Here is a 25,142-nt window from a genome sequence, read left to right as displayed (position 1 = left end):
ATCAGTGTCTAGTTCTATGTGCTAAACACAGATTTCCTTGCTGAAAACACAGTTTATAAAGCCTTTTTTAGGTTTTTGTCAGGAATCTGTGAGCTTTCCAGATTTCCATTTCAGTCAGAGACATTTGATGTGTGACCATGGACTGTGCTGCTGAAGACAGAGGTGAGGGAGTAAACATCTGAAAGGCTTCATCATTTAAAAACAATGCTTTTGGTTTTAAATGGGATTGCCTCAAATGACAGGCATCAGTGCCCAGGAGACTGTGCTGGCCACTATATTTCTGCTTCCTGTGCTCTGTGCCAGAGGTTAAAATCGTGTTTGTTTCTTCCACATCACAAATGCTGGTGACCAAGTGCAGAGTGGGTCAAACTTGAAACAACCTTCCTCTTAGGCAGTGGCTAGGAATAACTTGGGGTAGGATGAAATTCCTCAGATACACATCCATATAATTATTTGGTATTTGAGTCATGAACCAGAGCCAGGTTTTTGCAGTTGCTTCAAGTCATTTTATCAGCTGGCTTATCTTGGTATGATAGATCTGACAAGACCATATGACAGGACTCAGTTTTTGGAAAGGTATTACTACTGCTTTTGCTGAGAAGATATTTTGTTTCCCTCTTTCATTTGCTAGCAGGAATGTGTGTTTTACCTCATGAGAGTTACCAGGGCCAGCCCCCAGCTCTGGCCTTGGTTTTCTTCTGGCCAGCTTTTATGCTGTCTCTTGTTCAAGGGTGTCAGAATTCTGTTCTCTTTTTAAGATGTTGCTGTTTTGCATGAAGTCACTCAGAGGGGGCAGGGAAGACCAGTGCTGTGCTCTGCTGCCAGAGCATCCAGTAAATTCAAATGGGCTGACAGGGAGCACTGGGAACCCCAAGGTCAGTTCTGCTCTGTGACCTTGCTAGATTCCTGTTCTCTACAGCTTTGCTGTTAAAGAGTTAACACCAGTCTATCTTTTTTTAGTTAAAAAAAACCCCACCACAAACCCCACCATTTTCTTAATAACTTCAAGCTGATCATCTGTTGTGATGAGCTATAGCTCCTTTCAACTGGGAATTCACTGTGATTTCAGAATATGACGTGTTGGGTGATTTGGCAGTGCTGTGCACGTGATAATATCCTTCAGAAGTGATTAGGGTTTTGTTCATCTGAGAATCATCTGCTGAGAAGTGCACATGTAAGTGGAAGAAACTGTGATTCCAAGAGTATGCATTCCTTATCAGGTTAGGTAGTGAAAAAGGAGAATGACTGTACATGTACCTAAGTGAAGGTGTTTGAGTGTTATGAAAGCTGCTCCATGTGTCTTCAGCCATGTACATGGAAGGATTTGTGTTAGCCTTTTGTTGATTCTTTCAGAATTTTTCCAGGCTTTAGATGATTGTGCCATTTGGCAAAGTCCAGAGCTCTATCTCCTTTTCTACGCTTGCTGAACACTCTTGGATAAAAATTTCTCTTCTGTTCTTTTACAGTGTGTACTTACTTAATTTTCCTTTCAGAAAAGAAGTAGGTGCCTGAAGGTGGCAGCTTAGTTGCTGGAATTGGAGAAAAATGCAAGCAAGATGAAGCCTGCTCTTGCCATTGCATCCTTGATTTAATTAGATTTTAGTTATACCTGACATAGAGTTGTGTAAGAGTTTTAAGCGTTAGCTGGAAAGTGTGAAGGACATTATGTCTCCTTTGCCTAAAGCATAAAAGGAAAAAAAGGTTTTCATTTTAACAAGAAACTCCAGAGCCATTTGGACTCAACATCAAAGAGCAATATTTGGTTTCATGATGTCTTCCAGACAGTTCTTAATGCAAGTCCAAACCCAATCTATAAGTAGTAGCCAAAGTGATTTTTGCCTTCTCTAAAGTTCTCTCTAGCTAAACCTAGCTGTGCTGGTTATGTGTTTTTCCAAAGGGCAGCAGCCTGATATAATGGAGAGTAGATTTTGCTTTGGCCTGTGGTACCGTGCCGTCATCATTTTGGACCCCCTCCAAGAGAGCACAGGTGGCAGTTCTGCTGGGATCTCACAGCTTCTCTGTTTTTATTAGCCTTTCTGGCTGGTATCCTCTACTGTATGACCCACCCTTGAGATGCACTTTTTGGATCACTCCATGGAATTTCTTCTGCTCACCTTCTAAAATTTCATCCCAGTATCTTAAATTAAAAATGTCTGGGTAAACCTTACAGTGTTCATTCTAGTCATTGGTTCCTGATCACATGGGCTACATTTGACTGATGTAAGGAGTATCTTTATGGATTATCCAGGGACACCCATGCACTTCCCTGTGACAGGTGTGCTCTGGTTTGCAATCCACCCTCGAAACAGCTGCATATCTCCCAAGAGCTTTCTCCAGGTCATCTTGTGGTTCCTTTATCTGTTGCACACATTTCCAGTCTTCCCTAGATGAAGTTGTAGTTCTAAAGGTTCCACACTCTGCCTGGGCTGTGTCCCAGGTGCTGCTCACAGCTCCTTCCATCAGCCTTCAGTGCAGGCAGTGCTGGGGGCATGAGAGGGTGCACTTGTCCATTGCCAGGATTGCACTTTGCTGGGAGCAAAGGTTGGAAGTAGAGCAAATGGCAGGCAGGAAGGAAAGCAGATGCAAGAAGGTAGTGGAGTTATCTTGCTTCAAATGTGCCTGTCCTCTGTATTTGTTTGTTCTTGACTGTTTATGTAGCCAGAGCCTGCTCTGCCAAGAGTCTGGGTGTGGAGGTGGTGCAAGGCCACTGCTCCCCCTGTCCCCTGCCGTGTTGGGAGACACCTCTCTAATGACACTGTGCTGTGCATGAGGCAGTGTCCCAAGTACAGCAATTATTGGAAAGCTGTGTCTCTTTTTGCAGGAATAGCACTCTGAGTGTGGCTGCTGGAGCCCAATTTCTGTTCTGTTAATTGCACTGCTCCCTCATAAATTGCCCTTGCAGTTTCCCTCAGTAATGCCATTCATCACCTCTTTTAAACTCTGAATTTGGCATATACAGGGCCATGTAGGCAGCTGCTGGTTATATTTTAATGATACAGCTTGCTAAATGCTTCTTTAAGAAGAAAAGTGTTATAAATAATTCAGTAGAGTTATTTTGCTGTACATATATGTGTCTGTCATAGCCTGTTAGAATGGCATAGTGTCACTTTAGGGATGCAGAGAGGAAGCTGTCTGTTTGCTCTGCTGAACAATTTGAGGCCACAGGAACCTAAGGCTGTGACAGGCATTACGATATGATGCATTAATGCCATTTCTGGGTGTTACGAGTTCATCCCCAGAGGGCTGTGCTGCAGTTGCATGATCTTGCTGCCATGGGAGGGGCTGCCTTGTTTTTGCTGTAGTCGATTTTAATGTGGAGATTTTTATAATCTCTCTGGTGCTTTTGTGAGAAAGGGAGAGGCTGTTGTTTTATAACTACTTTAAAAAATTAAATATCTGACCTTGCTAACGACAAAACGTGAAGAAAAATTACATCTATATTGTCTGCCACAGTAATTGGTTTTTCAGGAGGGGACTAACCTTTATTTCAGCTTTTTTTCCTTGAAAAACAAAAGGTAAACAAGATCCTACAAAGAAACATCATGTGCTGGCTGCTCTTGCCTGGAGTAAGAAACAGTGCAGGTTTTTTTTTTTTTTGTTGTTGTTGTGGGTTTTGTCCCCCCCTCCCATGAATTTGTTGTAGATGCAGTATGCTTTCTTGTAAATAAGATTTCTTCCCAGGAATAGCTAGGTTGGTCTCTTCAGATTTGATTTTTGCATACATGGCTTGAACTTTAATGCTGTTTGTGGATTTGCACTGTAATTAAAGGATCTTCTGCTTGGTTTTGGCCCAACAAGAGATACCAATTTGTTTTGATGAGGAGGCAGCAGAAGAAAAGAGTGGAAGGCTAGAGGCAGATAATAGGAAACAAATAATATAGTCTGTGCTTGTACTGTAAATATCTGTATTTTCACATAAAGTAAATTTTTTCTTACCCAAAATGCTGTTTGCTTTCTATTGTGCTGTCATATTTAAGCTCATGCATAAATAACCTAAAATATATGGCATTTTCTATTTAAAACCATTTAACCAGAATAATAACAGCTTTGGTGGGAAATGAGTGTTAGGAGAGGCTTAGCAGAGGCTCTAATCCTTGTGCAAAAGTACAACTACTGCCATGTCTCAGTGTCTCATACCAGTGCTGGATCAGGCTCCCTGGGAACAGGAACACTTTGCTTCTTTGGGCTACATGGGGAAAGCTACAGAACTTTACAGGATGAGTGATTCTTTATTTGTTAATGCACACACTAATTTCTCTTGTCAAATTTCTGCCTGCATTTTTAGATACTGGGAGAATGGTCAGCTTTTCTTAAAATGCTTGACACATGTTTCTGTCCATGCTCTTTTGAAAATCTCTCTGTCAATATGTTAAAGCAAAGGGGGAGAGCACTCCAAACCCATGGGTTTTCTTGAAATGCCTGGAAGTATTTGGTTACTTGTCTCTGGGGAAGAGAAACCTTACAAACAGTTATTCCTGTCTTTGCCACTGCTTTGTCAGTCAGACATTACTTCTTTATTCTTCTTCTTTATTCTTCCTTTCTGTCTGATCCTGAAAGTGCTGGAGAAAATATTATGCACTAGTTGTATTCTTTGTTTGATATGGTCAAGGACTATTAAGCTCTTAAAAGGTTTGCTTATTCTATTAAATAATTTTAAAAACTACATTGGAAATTGTAACTCTAGGATGATGATAAACAGGATTGATAAATTCTGCTTGTTACAGAGCTATGAAACACCTTGTTAATGGAAAACGTTGAAGTAATTGCTTATATAGAAAAAAATCACAAGAGTTCTGAGATTTTTACCATCTATATATTGGAGTCATAGGCATATGTTGATTTTTAGGTGGTGAGACCTCCTTGAGCTTATTTTGCTACACAATGGCCTGTGCTTCAAATGATGCATTTTGCTTCAAGAGAATGCTATAGGCATCCTGTAATGTTAAATTCTTTAGGAAGTTGCATTCTGTTGTCATGCTGAAGAGCCATTTCAGAGTCAGTGTTGCTTTACCCAGGGCTGGCCCTCTGTCCCTGGTTAGGCCAAGCAGCAGCTGGGTAAAGGTGTCTGAGTGTCAGTGGCAAAGTCCCTCATGGGCTCTCCGCTCCCTAAGGCTTGGTCATGGCTCAGTGACTGCCAGACTGCAAACTGGAAGGTAGAAAATAGAATTACGATGTTTTTAGCTGCTGGTATTCATTACTGCATGAAGATGGTAACTGTGAAAAAACAGTGAAGGATTTCTTTATTTTCATAAGTATCTTTTTTCCATAGAGCTCTAAAATTTGCACCAGATTGTCCTTTATCAAACAGATCAACAGCAGGGCTACTCACTATAGATTTTGTCTTTGCAAAGTCAACTTCAGGGCCAGTGGAATCTATGAAAATGAATTTTCTGCCCTTTGTAAAAGCCACGACCTCTGCAATACAGAGAAATGAACTGTGGATATGAAGGGAGCTTCTAGGAGCTTGCTGTACAACTGGTGTGAATAGTGATCAGTCTGACCTGCAACCATCTGAATGCTACTGGGGCAAGCTGCTGTAATAGATGACATAAATTGCAGCAGTGATAAGCAGAGCTGTCCCCAGAGAGGAGGACCTTTGGCCCCTTCTTTCCTCCAGACAGTCCTTCACTTTGGAGTGCTGCTTTCAAGGCTCTCCCATCCTAGGTTCAGTGTTTCCTTTCATCTTGGCTGAAATTAGCACTATAGAAATGTCCATGTCTCAGTTTTGCTGCAGGTGGTTAAGGACTGCATTTCTGGCTGCTTTGCAGGCTTGTCACCTTAGAGGTGAAATAAAGCCAAGAGAATGGGTTGGATGCGACGTACCCTTTCTGGGAGGGGTGCTTGGGTGGTACTGTGATTAAATTAATCAGAAAAGGATGGAGGCTCCGACACTGTGAAAAGCCTCCTGATGCAGAGAGAAATTTGCAGGAGATGAGCATCTCTGGAGCCCAGAGAGCCTGATGAATACCCAATTCACTCACAGGGCCTAAGGATCATTTTCAGGTCCTTCTGTGCTGGTTGGAAAAACGTTATCTAAATGCAAAGTGACTGCACTGAAGACACAGGCAAGCACTTAATCCATTGTGAAAACAGGACCTTGGAGGCACTGTGAACCATGGCTTTGGAAATGAATTAAAAACTGTATGGCACTATTGTCTTCCATCATTATGGTCTTTGGGACATATTTATTCCTTTAAAGTCTTCTGTTTAGTCTGCTAACATACTGTTGCATTGTTGAGTGGGAAATTTCTGGTTTAATTGTAATACAGTGTCATAAACCTTAGAGGCAGTGAGGTTGTATTCTTTCTTGTCTGTGTAGAGCCTGTATTGCTGTGGCCTGGATCCAGAATTTGATAACACAAACAAGTGATAAATCAGGCATATTTATCTAAGGACTCATTTGGCAATAAAAAGAGTTGTTTAACTATATTTTCTTCTTCATAATGTGTTTAGTGCTTTTTATTAAGTTGAAGTATGCAAGGTCTGTTTTTCATTGCTGCAGTGTAAGTGCTCCATCCCAGTGTAGGCACTGTATTTCTTCTTCTCCAGCCTTCAAATAAGACTTTTCCTGGAGATGCTAAAATTTTTGAGAGTGGGAAGAATCTCAGAGTTTTGTTAAGTCATGGAACTCATTTCACATAATGATTCATGAAGGAGATGCAAAAGTAATGACAGAGTATTTTAATCGGAGACTTTGCAGGATGTGGGTACAATTACATTTATATGGGGTTGATATTTCTGTGTTCCCTGTACTCCTCAGGGAATGTGTTTCATTTGCAGTGTGTGAATGATAGGAGAAGGACCAAATACTGCTATTTCTGGGAGTCTCTGTGGTTTGTTTTGTAATTTTTTCTCTTTTTTTTGAATGGTACTGGTCTTATAGCACTTGGGGGAGGAAGAATTGAAATAATTTTATGAACATTACTTCTGTTTTTCCTGCAATGTAGAACTGACACTTCCTTTGATATACAATCCAAATTTGTAGTCACTTTGGTGATTCCTGAAGTTGGCTCCCTTCCCTTTTGTTCTTAATTACAGGTGTTGTCAAGTTGTGCCAGAAATCAAGTGCAGTTGAGATTTTTGGTCTCCAGAACTGAATTTCTTAGTAACAGAGGTTTTGTTCAATTTTATTACTTGGCATCTTCTTTTGAAGGCAAGAACTAAAGGAGAAACACAAGGATCTCCTGGGGAATGCACAAAGAAGGGAACCTTGAGGACAGATCTCTTACCTACAAAAGATAGTGAAAAACATGAATTCTGTGTGGCTTTCTGGGAGTGCTTCAGTGCCCAAAAGTCTTGGAGAGTGTGTAAAATATACATGCCTCAATGGAAAAGGTGGCTGAAGTAGTAACTGTTCTTGTACTCCTTCTTTGTGTGCTCCATGAGGTACAAAAGTTTTTGTAGGACTGGTGCCAAAGTGAATTTTCTGTGGGTTGGAAAGGAAGGGGAACAAAGTAAAAGCGAACAGTCTGCTCCCCTCTGTGTCCATGGGCTCCTTCCCTCTATATGAGACAACAGCTGTGAGGAGCCCAGGACTAAAAAGCTTTCTGGAACATGATGAGGTGCTTAATCAGATTTCCATGTTCGGTTTCAACCTCATGTGAATAAAGAACGTGTAGTGAAAGAGGTTTGTGTGTACTTTGAACATAAACATCAAGGTAGGTGTCTATTTGCAGGGTGACTGTGGTCATGCAAATTTATGCCACATTCTCCTGGCCGAAGGAGGTGAGAAGGTTTTGAGGTAGCAGAGGAAAGGTTTTGGAAGGACTTTGTGTGAAGGAACTTCAAGAAATTGCAATAATGGCACCTTCCTGGCTGCCTCCACCTCTCTCCTTACCTGTGAAGACTCCTGAAGGACAATGGGAAATGAACTGGCTTATTCAAATATTAATTTCAACCCAGCAGTAACTGAGTAGAAAGAGAGGGAGTTACATGAGGCAATGAAAGGAGACAAAGGAGGAAAGTGATCTAAAGAACAACATAAAGAAAATATTTGGGAATAAAAGTAATCATTGACTTGTACAATAGGGTGTCCAGCAGCCCTGCTGAGGTTATGTGTGATGGATGTATTTGTTCATTCAGTTATGTCTTGCACAACAACATTTTTAAATTGCTGCTAGAATGAAATTGATTTCTTGAGTTTTAAATAGTGCAGCGTAAATCTTCCACTCACACCAGGACCGAAGAGTCTCTGACTGCAAGCTCACTGCAGTTTGCCAGTTCCACTTGATTTCATTTCAGATTCATCCCTGCAAGCCAAACCACAAAAAGAGCTTCCTGTCCAGTGGAGAATGAAATGCAAGAGGCGATCCTTTTGTTGCTAATGGGAGGCTGCAGGGAGCAAAGCTGGCTCTTGCTGAGGTTGTATTTGGGCTTGGTTAACTATTTTGCTGGTGAGGCAGAGACTCCTGGTCACTGGGTATAAGTTAGATGCTCTTAGATCTAACTGAAGGCAGTATTCTAATACCTAGGGTAGTTTATAAAAAGACTTGCTGAGCAGCAGCCTGATGTAATGAAAGGTGAAAAGCTTGGATGGTTGTGCTTCTCAGGATTCTATTCCAGGAGAGTTTGGCTCTCTGCTTTATTTACCCCACACTGGCTGTTTGGCCTGTGGACTCAGTGGGCTTTTTCTTGTTGGCTTTTTTTCCTCTCAGAGCTTATAAATTAAGCCATCAAGGGTAAATTTTTTCTCTTCCAGTACATTTATTTATTTAATAAATCTTAAAATTGCCAAATGCTGATGTGTTTTCCCATGTCCTCCTCGAGCAGTGTGGGGTAGTGTTGCTGATGGGGCTGATCATATAGGGTAAGGAGGGTTCACTCCTGTGGGCATTCTGCATTTTGTCTTCTGTTCCTCTCCTCAACTGCCATCAGTGGGAGGCCTGGCAGAGCTCTCCTCTGGGAAGATGAGAGGTTTATTTAGCTATGAAGAGGGGCTCTGAGATGTCTGTGTGCTTTTGGTGTCTTACTCAGAGTTGGGACATTATCTCAGATGTGCCCTGCACTTTGATGCCAGTCATCTGCAGTTCCTGGAGCGTTTGTCCTGCATAGTGCTTGAGAAATGAGTAGCACTTCTTGGGTGAGCTCTGCCCTCAGACAAGCCCCATTCCCGAGATGCTGCCCTGGCCTGGATGTTGGGACACCCACTCTGGATCACAGTAACTCACCTGTTCTGCCTGCTGCCATGTTAAAGGGCTTTCCTAGGCAACTTCAGAAGCAGCAGCACTGAAATTGGTATTATGTTTTTCTTTCTACTGGGGAAGAGCATTTTTCAAGAAAAGGTATTTTCACAGTGCCCCAGCTCTCCCTTCTCCTTTGCTTGCTGCAGCTTCTGAGAAGCATGGGGGCTGTAAAACCTGAAAGAACAATGATGGACTAAAAATGAAATCTCTTCTGTCCTTCAAAGGCATTTAGTTGGGGAACTATATCCAAAGTGACTATTCTGTGCTGTCCCTTACTTGTGTGGTGACCCCTTCCTGGGGGGCATCTAAGGCAGGATCTGCTGCACGGTCACAGCTGAGAAACACATGGGAAAATAAAAGCACCTGCAAAGGGCTGCTGTGAGCGTGGCTGTGGGGACAGATGGCAACTGGAGCAGCTGCTGCCCAGCAGTTGTTTTTCCTTAGGAGTTCTGAAGATGTAAAGAGCCAAATGCATTTCTTGCTGGGCTTGTTTATTATTTTTGTTTTCAAGGGGGAATTGTAGCATGACTGTAAGACTTAAGTTCAGCCTTGGTCCCACAAAAAGGACTCAGATGCTGTTGACTTAACTGCTGAAGAGGGGCTGATGCTTCCAGCTTTTTCTGGAGCTATCCTTTGATTCCTTGGAATAAATCAGACATTAACCACTGATGTATTTTTTTTCCTCTCCTAATCCAGTGGGCAGCCCTAAGAGTTGATGGTTATTTTCCACTAAATAGTTGCCTAGCTCTGTCTGTTCTCCCTCTGAATTTTGTCTCAAAAATAAAACAGTTCTTCACATATTTCTGTAAGTGACATTATTGCATTTACTGTGTATTTCTTTGTGCTGAGGAGCCCTGCCATTCCCACAAAGACCCTTGTGTTCGTGCTGCAAGGCTTTGGCTGGACACAGGCAGTGTGGGTGAGGAAGCAGTGACAGGCAGAGGGAAACTGTGCAGCCTTTTGACTTGACTGAGTTATTTTTTAGGTCTTAAGCAAACGTTGCTTGAATGCAGTTCGTGGTATTTGCTCAGTGATCCAGTGGAATGTCTGGGATATTTTTGTTTTTCCTTCAGAGCCAAAAAGCAGCTTTTGGCTCTAAATCCCAAGCTGCCAGCCTGAGGCTGAGTCACTGTGCTTTAGGCTGAGGAGAGCTGAGCTGGTGTGGTGAGACAGGTACCTTGTCCAGCACAGAGCACTCCTGCTGTGCCTGGAGCTGGATGTGTTAATTAAAGATGTTGAAAATGACTCTACAGCTAAATCTGCTTTTATTGACATGAAAGCTGTGCCAGGACTTACCAAGCTGTTGGACAGCATGCTGCAGGCCTGTCCCACTTGTATCCCAGCTCCACTGAGGATAAAAGAAAAACTAGTTTCAGCCATCAAATCTGTGACTCTTTGGTGAGCCCTGATTCTCCCCAGCCACTCAGCTTGGAGGTGCTACTAGGGGCTTTGGGCACACTGTCATTGCAGTGAAGTTGTGCACAACTGAGGTAGCAACTTCTTGCAGAGGTTTCCAGATCTTGTAATGATGTGGAGATGAAGCTTGCTGTGTCCTGGCTGTGACCATATGTGCCTGAACTTTCTCATCCTGCATCTGCTTTTGCGCTGCAAACCCAGGGAGCATCTCCATCGATGTGTTCTTGCAGCAATTTTCAACAAGACATGCATACATCCTTCTAAACCAGCTTTTGGCTGCTGTTCTTCCAATCTCCTCTGCATTCTTCTTTAAAACTTCTGCAGGTTTACCTGATCTTTGGGCTGGTGTTTCTTGGCTTGGCTGGGATGAACTGACAAGCTTCAGCCATTGGAACAGGTTTTCCAGGGAGAAGGTGGAGTTGCCATCCCTGGAGGTGTTTAAGGGGTGTCTGGATCTGGTGCTGGGTGATGTGGTTCAGTGGTGTAGGGGTTGCGCTGGTGGTGCTGAGTGGATTGTCAGACTGTGTGATCTTAAAGGTCTCTCCCAACCCTGATGTCTCTATGATTCTGTGATGGTTTGCTTGCTGACTGGAGGGTCTGTACCTGTGCATCTTAACACAGACCCTTACAGTCACTTTCTTCATTGCCACGTATCCTGAAGGTGCCACAGGAGCAGTTCTGTTTTCAGGAAGAAAATGTCTCATTACTTCTGCTTGCCTCGCATTTAAGTGAGGCAAACTGTCTTGATCAAACATAATCAGTAGCAACTAGACCAAATTTGAGGCTAAAGGAATGTTTATTTTAAAACACTGATAAACAAAAGAGACAGTCACCTACTACTAAGATTGCACAAGATTCAAGATCCTCTAGTGACTGCAAATATGCAGAGTAAATAAATACCTACTAGCTGAAGGTCAGTGCTCAATTTTTTTTTTTTTTTTTCATTTTCTGTGTTGATTTTGCTGACAAAGACCCTCCTTATCTAGTATGGAAGAAATACTTATATTAAATAAATAAACAAGGAGTTAATTTTACATATAGGCTTTTGATCATGGTCTTGAATAGTGAGAGAGCCGAGAACCCTGTGGGGTATGTGTCCCTGCGCCAAGCTCCTGTGCCAAGAGAGCATTTGTCCTCCTGTAATGCAGTAATTATGGGTCTTTAGAGCTTGGATCTGATTTCTTGGAGCACTGATGTCTATGGGCTGAGGATAGGGAACAGAAGGAGAAAAAGTCAAATGACTGCCTAACTTCGGGTGTCCAAGTGAGGCTTGTGAGGTAGGGGCAGTAGGGATATATGATCCACTGGGGAGTCACGTCTGAGGTCAGAGCGACACATGCAGGAGCTGAGCTACTCTTTATCTGCAATGAATTGCTAGTGAAAAATGTGAGATCAATGATGAAAGAGTATGAAAAGGGTATGAAAAGAAAAAAACCCTTATTAATTCTGACAAATCATAGTGTGCTAGAATTTTAAATGTCTATGGCAGCTGCTCTACTGGTCTTTTCAAAGTTGGTAAGCTCTTAAACATAGTTATTAAAAGATATTTTCACCATGTTATTGGATTGAAAGGGCTGAAAACAACAATGTCAAAATACTCAGATATTTCTGTCTTTCCAGGAGAGTGCATGAAAAATGACATCAATTATTCTTCATGTCCTTTGACATGAGACATCTCTATGTGTCACATGGGTGTAGCTGCATTACAAAAGGGCAAAGGCACAGCATTTTTCAGTTGAGGACAGTTTTGCCAGATACTGACACTGGTGTTGGCAAATCTCTAGGGTGAAATAAGGATCTCTTCAGAACATTTTGGCTTTTACAAAATGTTTGGATGCTTGCAAGCATAGAGGTGCTGAAGCCTCAAGACTATTTTATGTCATGCTTGGTGACAGTGGCTTGCCAGAGGATGAAATTTGCCATAGTATGGCTGGAAAGAATGTGGATAATTTTTAACATGCGCAAGAAGTTTTTGTGAGATGTATGTATCTTCCAGAAATTTGTGGAACAGATGGAACACACAAAGGACTAAAAGGGCCATAAAGAAATATTCTCTTATCCCTGGTAGAAGATATGATAGGATATGCCTTCACTGCTTAAGGTTAACACAGTTGCATTGAACTGAATTTGCATTCCTTTTCTCCCTTAAAATAGTATCCAAAACAAGTAAAAGCTGAAACAGCTTGATCATAATTTACTTGTTGCAACCAACCTGTAGCTACTCTGCCTCGCACTGAGGCTAGAATCACAGAATCATGAGAATCATTAAGATTGGAAAAGACTTCCAATATCATCAGATCCAACTTTGACCAAACACCACCTTGTCAACTAAAAACCATGGCATTTTGTGCCATGAGCAGTTGTTTCTTGAACACTTCCAGGGATGGTGACTCCACCATTTCCCCAGGCAGCTCATTCCAGTGCTTAACAACCCTAGAGGGGAGGGAATAAAGGTCCTGGCCTCACTGTGTATAGGATGACACTTGCTATAGGACATGCCACACTTGCACAAATAAGTAATTTTCTGGAGTGATGTTTGCTGCCAAGTGAGTTGCAGAGTTTCAGAGGAAAAAAAAAGCATTATTCAGTCCTGGTGAACTTTTGCTGGTGGTCAGAGCTGTATTATCACAGATGTGGCTTTCAGCCTGCACCGTGGCCTTGCCTGTCTTTGTCAATGATCACTCTCTGGTCAGTAAAGCTGTGGAGTTGATGCTGTTCAGGCACTTCAGTGTGTTTCTGTATCTGCAATGATAACTGTAACAACATCACTACTGCTGCTACTACTAATATCTTTCTGTGCCCTTCGCATCTCATTCTTAAAATTCTTAAAGATGAAATTCAGGGGTTTTTTGGGGTCTTTTTTTATAATACCTGCTGGCTTCACACTGATGAGATATCAATGATTTTAATGGGAAACACCACCAGCGGGAATTTTTGCCTCAAAATAGCTTTCTTTTCCAACTGATAATGAAAGGAATTTTCTGGTCTTTGACCTTTGGTTGGCAGACTTGGAAATTGAAAAGGAAGATGGTTGTACTGTACTAGCTTCACTGTAATGGTGTGGTCAGAGGTTTCTGAGCATTTAAACCAAGGTGGATATGCTGTCAGATGTGTCAAGGCAGGAGCCAAAATGCAGGGAGCACTGCTTGTGGAATAACCTTGTAACTCTGAGCTCAGGGAGAAGTACCTTTCTGTGGGTCAAAGAGTGGAGGTGTCTCCCCAGCCCCTGTATCCCTGTTCTGTTTTAGCAGGGGGCCATACTGTGAAGAAATGTTAGACATCTGTCTTCACCAAGAGCTTCAGTGATGCTACTCTTGTCAAATGCTTGTATCTCAACTAGGAAAAAAAAGGATAATTCATTTTAAAAACCAAAAAGTAACAGCACTAGTAGGTGTAGATGTTTCTATATAAGACACAGCACAGGAGAAACTTTAAAGTTGAGGTTTTGTTTATTCTTTCCTGTGAGCTCCTTATTGTAATGTCTAAGCACCTTATAAATATTTATGGATGTGTCCTCAAAGGAAAAGGAGATTTATATAATGGAGGTTCAAAGTGATGTTAAAAGAAGCAACTTACCAAAGGTTCCTACACAGTTATACCATGACAGAACTGGGACAGTAAATCAGACCAGTACATCCCATTTTGGTAAACAAGCCAGAATTCCATCCTTATTATTAGTTACTTTTGCATTGGCTGCTTACAGAGTAATTCACTGCTTTTTTTTTTTTCTTAAAATACAACTGCTTTATTTTAGGGAAGTCCATTATTTTTTGCAGCTCCACTCTTAAGCAGGCCACACACACTGATTGATGGCCAACAGGAGGTTGCAGTTAGCTGCTGCAGAGGAACAGAGGAGAACATTAAATTCAATTTATGCTGCTGTGTGACAACTTGCTCTGATTTTGCTCCTTGGCTGCTGAAGGAGTCTGAGCATCACCTGGGAGTCGTCCATGCTCAGAAGCTGATGCTGTGTGTTGGGGTGAATTTGCAGCACAGAGCTCAGCAACACTGACTGCCTTGGATGGAGTTGCCTTGGCTTTCCTCCCCTCTCCCCATCCTCATGCTGCTGCTCAGGGCAGCTCACAAGCTGGGAACAGCTTCCTCTTTAGGACAAGCCAGCAGTGAAACAATTCCCTGCATCCCCTCTTGTGCACTCATGAGAGGTGCTGATTTCTGTGGTCTCCAGGTGACACTGGGCTTCTCCAAACAGCAGCTGGGGGGATAAAATGTTGCCGTGGTGGCAGCTCTCTCCTGCAGCCAGGGATTCAAAGCTGTACTTGGGCAGTGACAAAGTGCACGAGCAAGAGGCAATTTCACTGTTGCTCGGGGTTTAAAGGCTTTGTGCAAATCTCTTTGTAGTTAGTGAAGGACTTCTAACGCTGAAATGGGCTTTGAATTTGACTCCAAGTGTGAAGTTACAGTGTTTGTCTTTTGTTAGCTGGCTTGTGAGTATGAAGCAGTGCTGAGCAAACCTTTGGAAAATATATTGAATGTGCAAATTTGCACAATGATCTTGCTCCATTCAAAGCAATCTGACTTTGGATATATGTTGAAATACCCCCCAGTATGCTGTAGACACATTCCTCTTTGGTCCTGGATGTGCTGTTTCTATGTGTTTAGTTGGCACTGTGAACTGAGGTTTTCTTTTAAGTTTTTCTACAGTACTTTAGGGAACTCAACTCTCATCACTAATAAAATAAAATAAGGCAAAACACTGGTAGGTCTTGCCTTGTTAACTGTTCTAGCTGTTGTGTTTCCCACTGTTCCAAAAAAAATACAAAGCTTTATAAGATTCAATGTATTCCCAGTGCAAATCATGAATATTTATAGGCAAAGAATAAGACTTCCCATCTTGAAATGTCAGTGCTAGGAAATTGCTTTTTTGGCAAGCATGATTAAGCCACACAAACTTCCAATGAAGTTTTTTAAGCTTTTTCCTTAATTATGGCTTAATTTAGGCCTCTGAGTTTAACAAAACGTGTGAAACTTGCAGCAAAATATTTTTCTTGTGGAAAACTGTTTGCATGGATTACAAATCCCGTATTTCTTGTGGGTATGATTTTTTAATGTGCTTAAATATGGACATTCCTTGTGTTTTCTATACATTTCTTAACACATTTACAACATAAAAATAACCTATACTGTGTGTTTAATGCAGAATTTTGAAGAAATTAGTTTGAAAAGTGCATGTGATTATTTTTTCCTCCAAGTGCCTTGAGTAAAATGTAGCGGTTCTAAGACATCAAGCAAGGGGTAAAAGATTCTATCTCAAGCAGTTACTGCTGCAAGAGATAAATGAGGAACAATTTTGCTTTCACATAGTTGTTCTTAAATGCACCATACTGACAACAGCAATAAATAGAATAATCTGCATAATTGCATTTATGTGGCATTGACCTGTCTTTCCTAGAGAAAATCCCTTTTCCCAGATAAAATAATCTCCCATTCAGCTGTAAGTGGAAGGAAGCTTCATTAGTAGCTGCACAGATTTAGGGGAATGTTTCTGCACAGGCTTAATACAGAATTTTGATGTGGACCTCCTAGTGAATTTGATATTTGGTGAACAAATTTCTCTAAAGGCACTAAAACCGCCTTGCTTTCCTGTGCTGATTGCCTAACAGGGTATTTACTCAAAAGGACTAGAAAGGAAAGCAGAGAGATAATGTGATTAAACTTAGGTAGATTTATTACTAGATTTTTTAACAGCATATTTCCTTAAATTGATGTAATAAATATCTCAGCCCTGCTCAAAGATAAAGTTTTGAACAGCTTTGAGCTGTTCCTGGCTTAATACTTAAGTAGAAGTAGCCGAAGTGGTGGAAAAACAAGATCATTTTGGAAAGAAACATTCAGTTTAAAATCCTCTACTGTGATCATGCTTTGCTGACCCCCTGCAACCTTGCATTATCAAACTAAGATTGTCTCCATCTCCCTAATACTAATGTTTGAAATATGATACAGATAAATCATCTGAATAATAAAGTATGAAGAAAAAAAAAGACGTGGTTTGCATCACAGCTACCTGGGACCTGCTCCAGTGGCACTTGCACTTGCTAAGATGAGCTTAGGGGTAGTCATGGGCTCTAAAGCTGAGCTTTCTAGGGGAGGTGAAGAAAGTGGAATGCCTTGAAACTCAGACACTTGGGCATTTTTAATCTCTGGGTTGGAATGGTGAAGTCAGCATTTGCAAAAGCAAATATTTAGAAAGCAGTTTGAAAACTGTTTTACTGAAAATGATGCTGAAATCAGGGAGTTTGTGAGGGCAGGTGTGTGCTTTTTTTTCCCCAATGAAACTCCCCCAGATGGCAGAAAGTACCACCAGAGTCTGCTCTCTGTGTTTTCACCTATCTTTGTTCTTCTTTGCAGGTTACATATTTGGGTAAGGTTTCCACAACAGGGATGCAATTTTTGTCAGGCTGCACAGAAAAACCAGTTATTGAATTGTGGAAGAAGCACACGCTCACCAGGGAGGATGTTTACCCAGCTAATGCCCTTCTGGAAATTCGCCCTTTCCAAGTCTGGCTGCATCATCTGGACCTCAAAGGTGAGGCGACAGTGCACATGGATACCTTTCAGGTAGCACGTATAGCCTACTGCACTGCTGACCACAACGTCAGCCCAAACATCTTCGCTTGGGTCTATCGGGAGATCAACGATGACCTGTCCTACCAGATGGACTGCCACGCTGTGGAGTGTGAGAGCAAGCTGGAGGCCAAGAAGCTGGCCCATGCCATGATGGAGGCCTTTAAGAAGACTTTTCACAGCATGAAAAGCGACGGCCGGATCCACAGGAACAGCTCATCGGAGGAAGTGTCTCATGAATTTGAATCTGACGATGGCTGACTGAGGTCATTCACAGTTCAGCAAAGGCAGAAATGGCTTAGGGAATGAGAGCTGATAGATGAATAAGCAACAATTGAAACTGGGTAATGAAAGGACTGCCAAACACTTGTCTTACCAGCTTTTTAAATCAGAAGAGCAATTTGGTACCTACAGATATGCGTCATTAAAGTAATTACGTTGCATTGAAATCTGCTGCTGTTGTAAAAGTGAGATCTCCCTCCCCCACCTCTGTCACCCTCCCATCACTGTCCCTTTCTTGTCTCTGTAGTTCAGGTGCATACCATGAAGTGCAGTCATTCCTGTTTGTTTTACAAGACTGGTCAGGCAATTTTATTAGTTGCTTCTCTGGCATTCCTAGCTGCAGGCTGATGCTGATGCACAAGAGCAAGTAGGCCTGGAAAGCCCTAATGGTTCCCGAAGAATCTTTCCCTATGATACACCACACAGATCCTTTGACCATATGTAGGCTAGGACAGCCATACACAGCCTTTTAGACTAATGGCCTGGCATTCTGCAGTTTATTCACATTTCACAGATAAAAAATGAAAGATGCTTGTATGTACACATTATATCATATGCTATCCTTTATTTTATTCATTGTACCTATTTTCTTAATGTACTGGCTGCCACGTCTTTCACCCAACACCAGTAGTTGCAGTTTCAGACTATTCACTGCAGGATACCAAAAAGGGGTGGGCAGAAATACTCCCTGGTGGCTGGGGGTTCAGCAAGTCAGCCCTGCTGTCTGCATTATCCTACCCTGATGTGCTCCACAGGAGGGGGCCAGCTGGGAAGAGTTGAGGGACGCTTGGGTGTGTCAGTGTTAGAACTGTGACTTCTCATCAACCTCAGGTGTGACGAGATCCGAGCACGGTGGGCACTGCACTGTGAGCCCCTTTCCGCATTGCTGGTCGAGCAACCCTGGTGGGATGGAGCTGGCAGTGTCTCACCACACAGGGCTGCCTCACTGTAAAGATCTAAGGAAATGGTCCCTTAGGAGTCAGGTTTGAACATCTGTTCTGGTTGAGAACCTCATATTAAGATTCCCGTATCTTTCCTTGTTCACAGATACACAGTCATGCCTTTCTTAAATGCAGATGTTTAATAAAACTCAAATAAAGGAAAAACTTGTTTCACTTGATATTTTTTAAGGCTGAGAGCAGATCAATAGTTTGCAAGTAATGCTGCTCCTTTGTACAATTTTGTTTGTAATTATGGTAATGTTAGGGGCACTAGGGCACCTTACAGAAGCCTTAAAAGAAAGCTAATCCAAGCAGATAGCTCTGTGTCTGTGTTTTGTGTCTCTGTGTTTGTATGTGAGAGTGTATGTGTGAGTCCAGTGGTAAAGCATGTAGATTGAGCATGGAGATGTATTGAGGAGGGCCCACACCTCTTGAAAATATGCTTGTTGCTTTACAATGTATGTAAACTGTTCTTCAGCATAAATGCATTCATACTTTAATAAAAAAAAAAGTTTTGAGTTAAACCTTGTTAGTTTTAAGCTGTCTTTCCCATATAAACTCTGTGGTATATAAACTCTGTGGTTTTGTGTGTGTGGGTTCTGTGTTTATTTCATTTAGTGGAATGGAAATGTTAATTTATTTCCATTTAATTATTGCATCAGTCTTCATGAGAATTGCTGTTAACATTTTAATATTATTTTCTTTTCAATATTTAGCTTAATTATTTCTGTGAGGTTTTGTTTTGGTTATGAGGGGGTTGTGTGTTTTGGTTGTTTGTTTGTTGGGTTTTTTGTGGTTTTTGTTGGTTGGTTGGCTGGTTTTGTTGGTTATTTTGGATTTTTTTGGGTTTTTTGTTTGGTCAGTTGGGGTTTTTTTTTTTTTTTTTTACTTTGTGGAGTGGGGACATGATTTATAACTTTTGCTTAGCAGGAGGTGGCAGAGATACCCCCACTCCCAACTTGACCAGTTGAAATGAGCTCTGCTGAGTGGGAGCAGTATTGCCTTCCTTACAGAAATCACAGCATGGTTCAGATAGGGCATTTGATGGCAGGATGGGGAATATACCACAATGCTGGCAGCTTCTGATTTTTCTCTGAATTTTTGGATGACTCAGTGTTTCCAAATACAGATCTAAAAAATGATTTCTCTTTTTCTTCCCACAATGTGTACTGGGAAGTGGGGAGTCATGTATGGGCCATATGCTGGTCAAAAAAAAAAAAAAATCTGGGTCCTGCTGTGTATATAGTTGCTTTTTTGATCAGAGGCAGAATTAGCCAAATTTCCTTCAACTTTTAACAAATTATTTTCTTTTGCTCAGAGCTGTATTTATATGTTAGTTTCCTGACTTGTTTGGATGCTCTGCCACCAAAGCTGCTATGAATGGGTGTGTGGAATCCCTCATTCCGTCCTCTCACCCAGATGTCCCTGCTGACAGCAGAGGGATTCGTGTGTGAGCCCCAGGTCTTGGCCAAGGGCTGTTGGAGTGTGGAAGGGGCAGGAGATTCCCAGCCCACCTCACACAGGAGCTGAGGTGTCTCCTGCCAGCCGTACGTAGAACCGCAGTGGGTGGATTGAGTTTGGGATTTCCATTTCTGGAGTAAATAATTAGGAGAGTGGGATGCCTTCCTGTCATGGGGTGGGTGTGATCTTTCAGGCTGACACAGTCTGCCCTTTTCACCCTCCAGTCCAGGCCAGAGTACAACTACACAGAACTGTGGTCAGCAGTGTTGTGGCAGCAGCACCAGGGCAGCAACTGTCCCCCAGTGCTGGGCCCTGGTGAGGCTGCACCTCGAGAGTGTTTTGTCCAATTTTGGGTCCCTCACTATATGATATTGAGGCTGTGGATTAGCTGAGAATTTTGCATGAAAAAATAAAATCTAAAGGAGAAAATTCTAGTCTTTTTATTAGAAAATCAGACCCTTTGAAACATGAACCAGCTATTTTCTAATAGTTCAAACATGCAAGAGAATATTAGAGAATGTGAACTGCAGTTTGTCTTTGAAAACATGAGATTTGAAAAATAATCAGTATCATGAGTTTGGATCCTTAGATAATTTGGAATTCAGGCCAAATCTCTCTGCATTATCAATTCCAAATGTGTGATGCCATTTGCAACAAGGAGAAATGCTTTCAATTGTGAATTGCTAGCATAGCAGTTATCACTGATTATCAGTTGCCAGTAGATACTGGAATGAAATATCAAGTTAAACTTTTACTTCAATTAATCTGCTGGAAAAGAAAAATCACAAAGTTTCCATCAAGAGTAATTTCCAGTTGGCTAAAGTTGTTCCTGTTCAACTACAAAGAGTCCAGTTTTGGATCTCACTGCATCCCGCTGTGGGTTGATGAGTTCCTTCAGTGTCAGCCAGGAAAACATGCGAAGGATTTATTTCCCTCTTGTGCTTCTAGGGGAGAGTGGAAAGGGTCCGAGTGTCTGTGCGTTATTAGGAGTGTGGAAAAAGCATTTAGGTCGTTACGCCTCAATGCCACTACGTAACATCACCACGGTTATGCCAAGGTGATTTTCACCATTTTTCTAACTACCTTAAGAAAGAGAAATTGTAACTCTGTATAGAGTGAATTTGTTCAGTTTTCAAGCTCTGAAGTCTAAATATCTTTGGTCCCACCAAGTCTTCTGTGGAGCTGTGAGTGAATGGTGGTTGTGCCAAGGGGAGAGCAACACTGCACTAGTGAGCATACATTGCATGAGAATTGCTTAGATGTGCATGGGGCTTCTAGCCCAGGGGGATGGAGAAAGGCAGAGAGCAATTTCTTTCATGTTTAAACTCAAAGGCTCTGAAGAACAGCTGAATGTTTTGTTTTGTTAAAAAAAAAAAAAAAAGAAATAACCAAAAACACAACAAAAAACCTCCACAAAACAAAACCCTCTGCAGCTGGTTCCACTCCTTAGCTTTTCTGTAGGGAATGACTTCAGTTTTACATGAAAAAGCAGTTGGATTTTGCCAATGACTTTCATTTAGTTTTCCTAAAACTTACAGATAAATGGTATGTGATTGAGAAGCCTTTGATACAGTGGCAACCCCTTATCAATCTCTTAGAAAACTTTAAATGTGTTATTCAAGGAAGTTTTGAGACTTCTGTATCAGTGAATTGACAGAATTTTATTTTAATTGTAGGGTTCTCTGTGTGTCTCTATACACATGTATGGATATATCTGTTCATACATATCCATACACACCTTGAAACATGATCCTTGTTAAATATTCTGTGTATGATGGACATATGTAACAGCAGATGGATGTGTGAAGGCAGTCTTGCATGTTAGTCTCGAGATAAATGTTTTACTTATTAAAAGGTTTTCCCTTTTACAGTAGGAAGCAAATTAAATTGTCTACCTACATGCAAAATTTGATGTTCCATATAAATTATTTACCACTTACCACCAGAGCTATCCCACTCCATGCCCAATTAGCTGCTCTAAGAATGATACGTGGTTAGGCTCATTTTTCCCTGTGGCAGTGAGTTATTAATTTGTACATAATTTGAAGTGATAACTTAAATGTATGATTGTTGTCCTGTAGACCGGAGTTTACAGTAAAAGAATATATCCTTTAGTGAAAGTAGAAACACTCATTATACCATTATACCTTTCTTCTAATGTAATTTTAAACAGATACAGGGTGTTTTTTAAAGTTCCTTTTTTGTTGAACTCCATTAAAATGCTTCCTCTCTCTCAATGTACCATTGATCATGGTTGGCTGGGGAAAGGCCAGGTTGTCAGGGGGGTTGTCCCTCCCACCCCAGCAGGACACAGACACTGGTACTGTGCCCCTACTGTGCCCCTGTGCTGCAGTGCAGAGTGTCTGCTTTGATTTCCTTGAAGTTTGGGAAGACCTCTCTTGTGTGGCTGCAGTTGATTGTAAGTGCTGTGAGAATTTCTGCAGTTAGGATTGTAATTAATTTTGATCAGGGCTGTTAAAGCAGATACAATGATTTACTTAAAATAATTGTATGTTACCGTGTGTGCTGCAATGCCTTCTCTGAAAAAGGGTTATGAGATGTGTTGGAAGCACAGGTGGGATGCTGCACATGCTGACTGTTCTGCAAATGGGATGAACTGGCAATGGGCTGGTAATCCTGAGGGAGAGGGTGGGAGGGCACAGAAAGGTCCCAGCTCTGATGGCAAAGGAGTGACTCTTAATTGCTGTACCTGTCACATGATGCAGAATCACCCTTCCCTAGAACCTCCCTTCCCCAGGGGGCAGTTACTGTGCAGACTGGAGCATCTCTCTCCTTCCCAACTTCCACCATTGGAGTGGGAAGATAGCACTAACTGGTAACTTTTACCTGTTAGGCTTTGATTTGCATTGTGCTTTACATACTCTGTTATTTTCCTGCAAATCTTGCTCTACAGAAAGAGAGGAGACATTATAATCCCATGAATAATGCATCATGTGGCTGGTATGTTTTCCTGCGGGCAGTATAGATTTTCTGAGAATGATGGACAGGAGTAGATTTCATTCTTAGTGAATTGTAATTTTATACAGTTTATAATAGGTCATGTGAATGTGAAAAAGTGTGTTATTCCTATTTCAAATTTGTTATTTCAATTTAGTTACCTCTCATTTAGAGAGTAGAAATAGTTTTAGACATAATTACTGAGGATATAATTAATCAAGGTTTTCTTGCACAGTTGGGTTAAATTGTTGTGGTTGAGTGCTCAGTACCATGCCAGCGCTCCCTGGCTCAATCTCATCTTTAATGGATTCCAGATCTCATGGTTTCAAGTAACAACAGCTTTTCCAGATCCCAAGATGATAATGAAATACACAGAGGAACTTCAAAGGAAACTCTTCTAGAAAGGAAAAATGAGGTTAAATGATGATAGTCAACTGCAAGATATTTTTGTGTCCATAAAATATGTCAGACCTCTTCCAATGCAGGAACAGGTGAAATCTGAAACTGTGGTTGACTAATAGACCATGCTTCATATCTGCCCGGGCTCTCCTAAATGGGCTGGGACCTGATTTTCTCTGGGGTTTCCAGGTAAGTTCCTTTATATCTTTTCAAGTCAGCTCTGGCCACACAGGATAGCAGCACTTGTGCCTCCCTTCCCTTTTTCTAACAGTCCTTGCTGTTGGGTAGCAGAGGAATGACCTGGGATGAGCTGGAGGCAGGTCTGTGTGCGAGGAGCTGCGGGATCCCTGCACCCACTGCTCTGCCCCAGCCTGGCTGTCCTGCTCTGCCTGTCCCTGGTGTCCCTGTGGGGAGGTGGCTGTCACTTCCAATGAGCCCTGCTCTGCTCCCTGGGCCATTGCAGTGTCTTCTGCAGGTAGCGTGCTCTGATTAAATTTGTGTGGCCTGTCAGAAAAATACATTGTTCCTTACCAGTGCTGTGGAAGTGTGTGGATGGTAGTGCACTGGGCTGTGCTGAGCAGAGAGGGAAAGGCTCCTTCCTGCAGTCTGCAGCAGTTTAACTGCCAGGAATTGCCCACTGTTTGATAATTGGCTCATTATAGGGCTCTGCTGGGCTGCATCCACCTCTTTCCTGTCTCAGGTCATTCATGCCTTGTGTCAGGGTGATGGTCCCAGTGGGCTCACGTGTTCTGGGGCACCAGCCAGGAGCAGGAGCAGGCACGCAGGAACATCGTGGGGCCAGGACAGCCCTGTCACGCCTGGCTCTTTGGTGCCGCCACAGGCCAGCCCTGTCACCCCTGGCTGTGGGCCGCTCCCACAGGCCAGCCCTGTCACCCCCTGGCTGTGGGCCGCTCCCACAGGCCAGCCCTGTCACCCCTGGCTGTGGGCCGCTCCCACAGGCCAGCCCTGTCAGCCCCTGGCTGTGGGGTGCTCCCATAGGACAGCCTTGTCAGGCTGTGGGGTGCTCCCACAGGCCAGCTCTATCACCCTGGTTGTTTGGTGCCCCCTCAGGCCAGCCCTGTCAGGCTGTGGGCCGCTCCCACAGGCCAGCCCTGTCAGCCCCTGGCTGTGGGGTGCTCCCATAGGACAGCCCTGTCACCCCTGGGAGCCCCTTCAGGCCAGCCCTGTCACCCCTGGCTGTGGGGTGGTCCCCAGGCCAGCCCTGTCACCCCTGGCTGTGGGGTGCTCCCCAGGACAGCCCTGTCACTGCTGACTGTGGGGTGCCCCACAGCCCAATCCTGTCACCCCTGGCTCTGGGGTGTCCCCACAGCCCAGCCAGGCCGTAGGCCGGGGTGCCTGGCAGGCCATGGCACTGCAGCTGCTTGCAGGGGGAGGTGATGCTGGGCTGTCCTGAACACAGTTTTTTGCAGCAGATCTCAGCATTCCCTGTGCCTTACTTACAGGAATCCTAATTTATGCTGTTATAAAGGTTAAGAACAGAGCATTTCAGCATGGTTCACATTCTGCCTGCACGCTGCAGTGGGTCTCAGCTAATTCAGCAGCAGTGGTTTGTTCTGCTTGAAATCCTGGAGAATGGCTCCTCTCCTGAGGTATTTCTTCCAACTTAATTGCCAAGTTATAGTGAAATATGAGGTTCATTGTTGTCTGCTGGAGCACTGGGGATTCTGTTTTGTTGGCACATTTTTCATGACCTTGTGTCAGCAGCATAACTAGGCTATGAGATAATTTGTATGCTTTAGATGAGCAGCTGTGTACATCTTAGCCAGAGAGAGAAGCAAGTGTGATCAGTTCAGTGGAGTTAATCAGGTAAAACAGAGAATTAACTCTGTTCTTGCAGATTAAGTCATGTCAAGATGCGTGTAAACTTCATACATGTGGAAATCAAAATTATCTGAAGTAC

At 42.6% G+C, this 25,142-nt stretch overlaps 1 protein-coding gene across 2 annotated transcripts in view; it reads left to right on the top strand.

Moving 5' to 3' along the window:
* PID1 (phosphotyrosine interaction domain containing 1) overlaps nucleotides 1-18,927 on the top strand; it is an 85,129-nt gene extending 66,202 nt beyond the window's left edge. For both annotated transcript variants that reach the window (XM_066556521.1, XM_066556522.1), the window contains one exon: nucleotides 16,965-18,927. In XM_066556521.1, the coding sequence (XP_066412618.1) occupies nucleotides 16,965-17,441 (477 nt within the window). In that variant the 3' untranslated portion in view covers nucleotides 17,442-18,927. The remainder of the gene's footprint in view (nucleotides 1-16,964) is intronic.
* The last annotated feature ends 6,215 nt before the right edge of the window (nucleotides 18,928-25,142 follow it).

Source organism: Molothrus aeneus, chromosome 10, assembly GCF_037042795.1.
Source record: "Molothrus aeneus isolate 106 chromosome 10, BPBGC_Maene_1.0, whole genome shotgun sequence".
In the NCBI taxonomy this organism is placed as follows: Eukaryota; Metazoa; Chordata; class Aves; order Passeriformes; family Icteridae; genus Molothrus; species Molothrus aeneus.
Note: the sequence above shows the minus strand (reverse complement) of the source record. Positions and strands in the feature narration are given on the sequence as shown.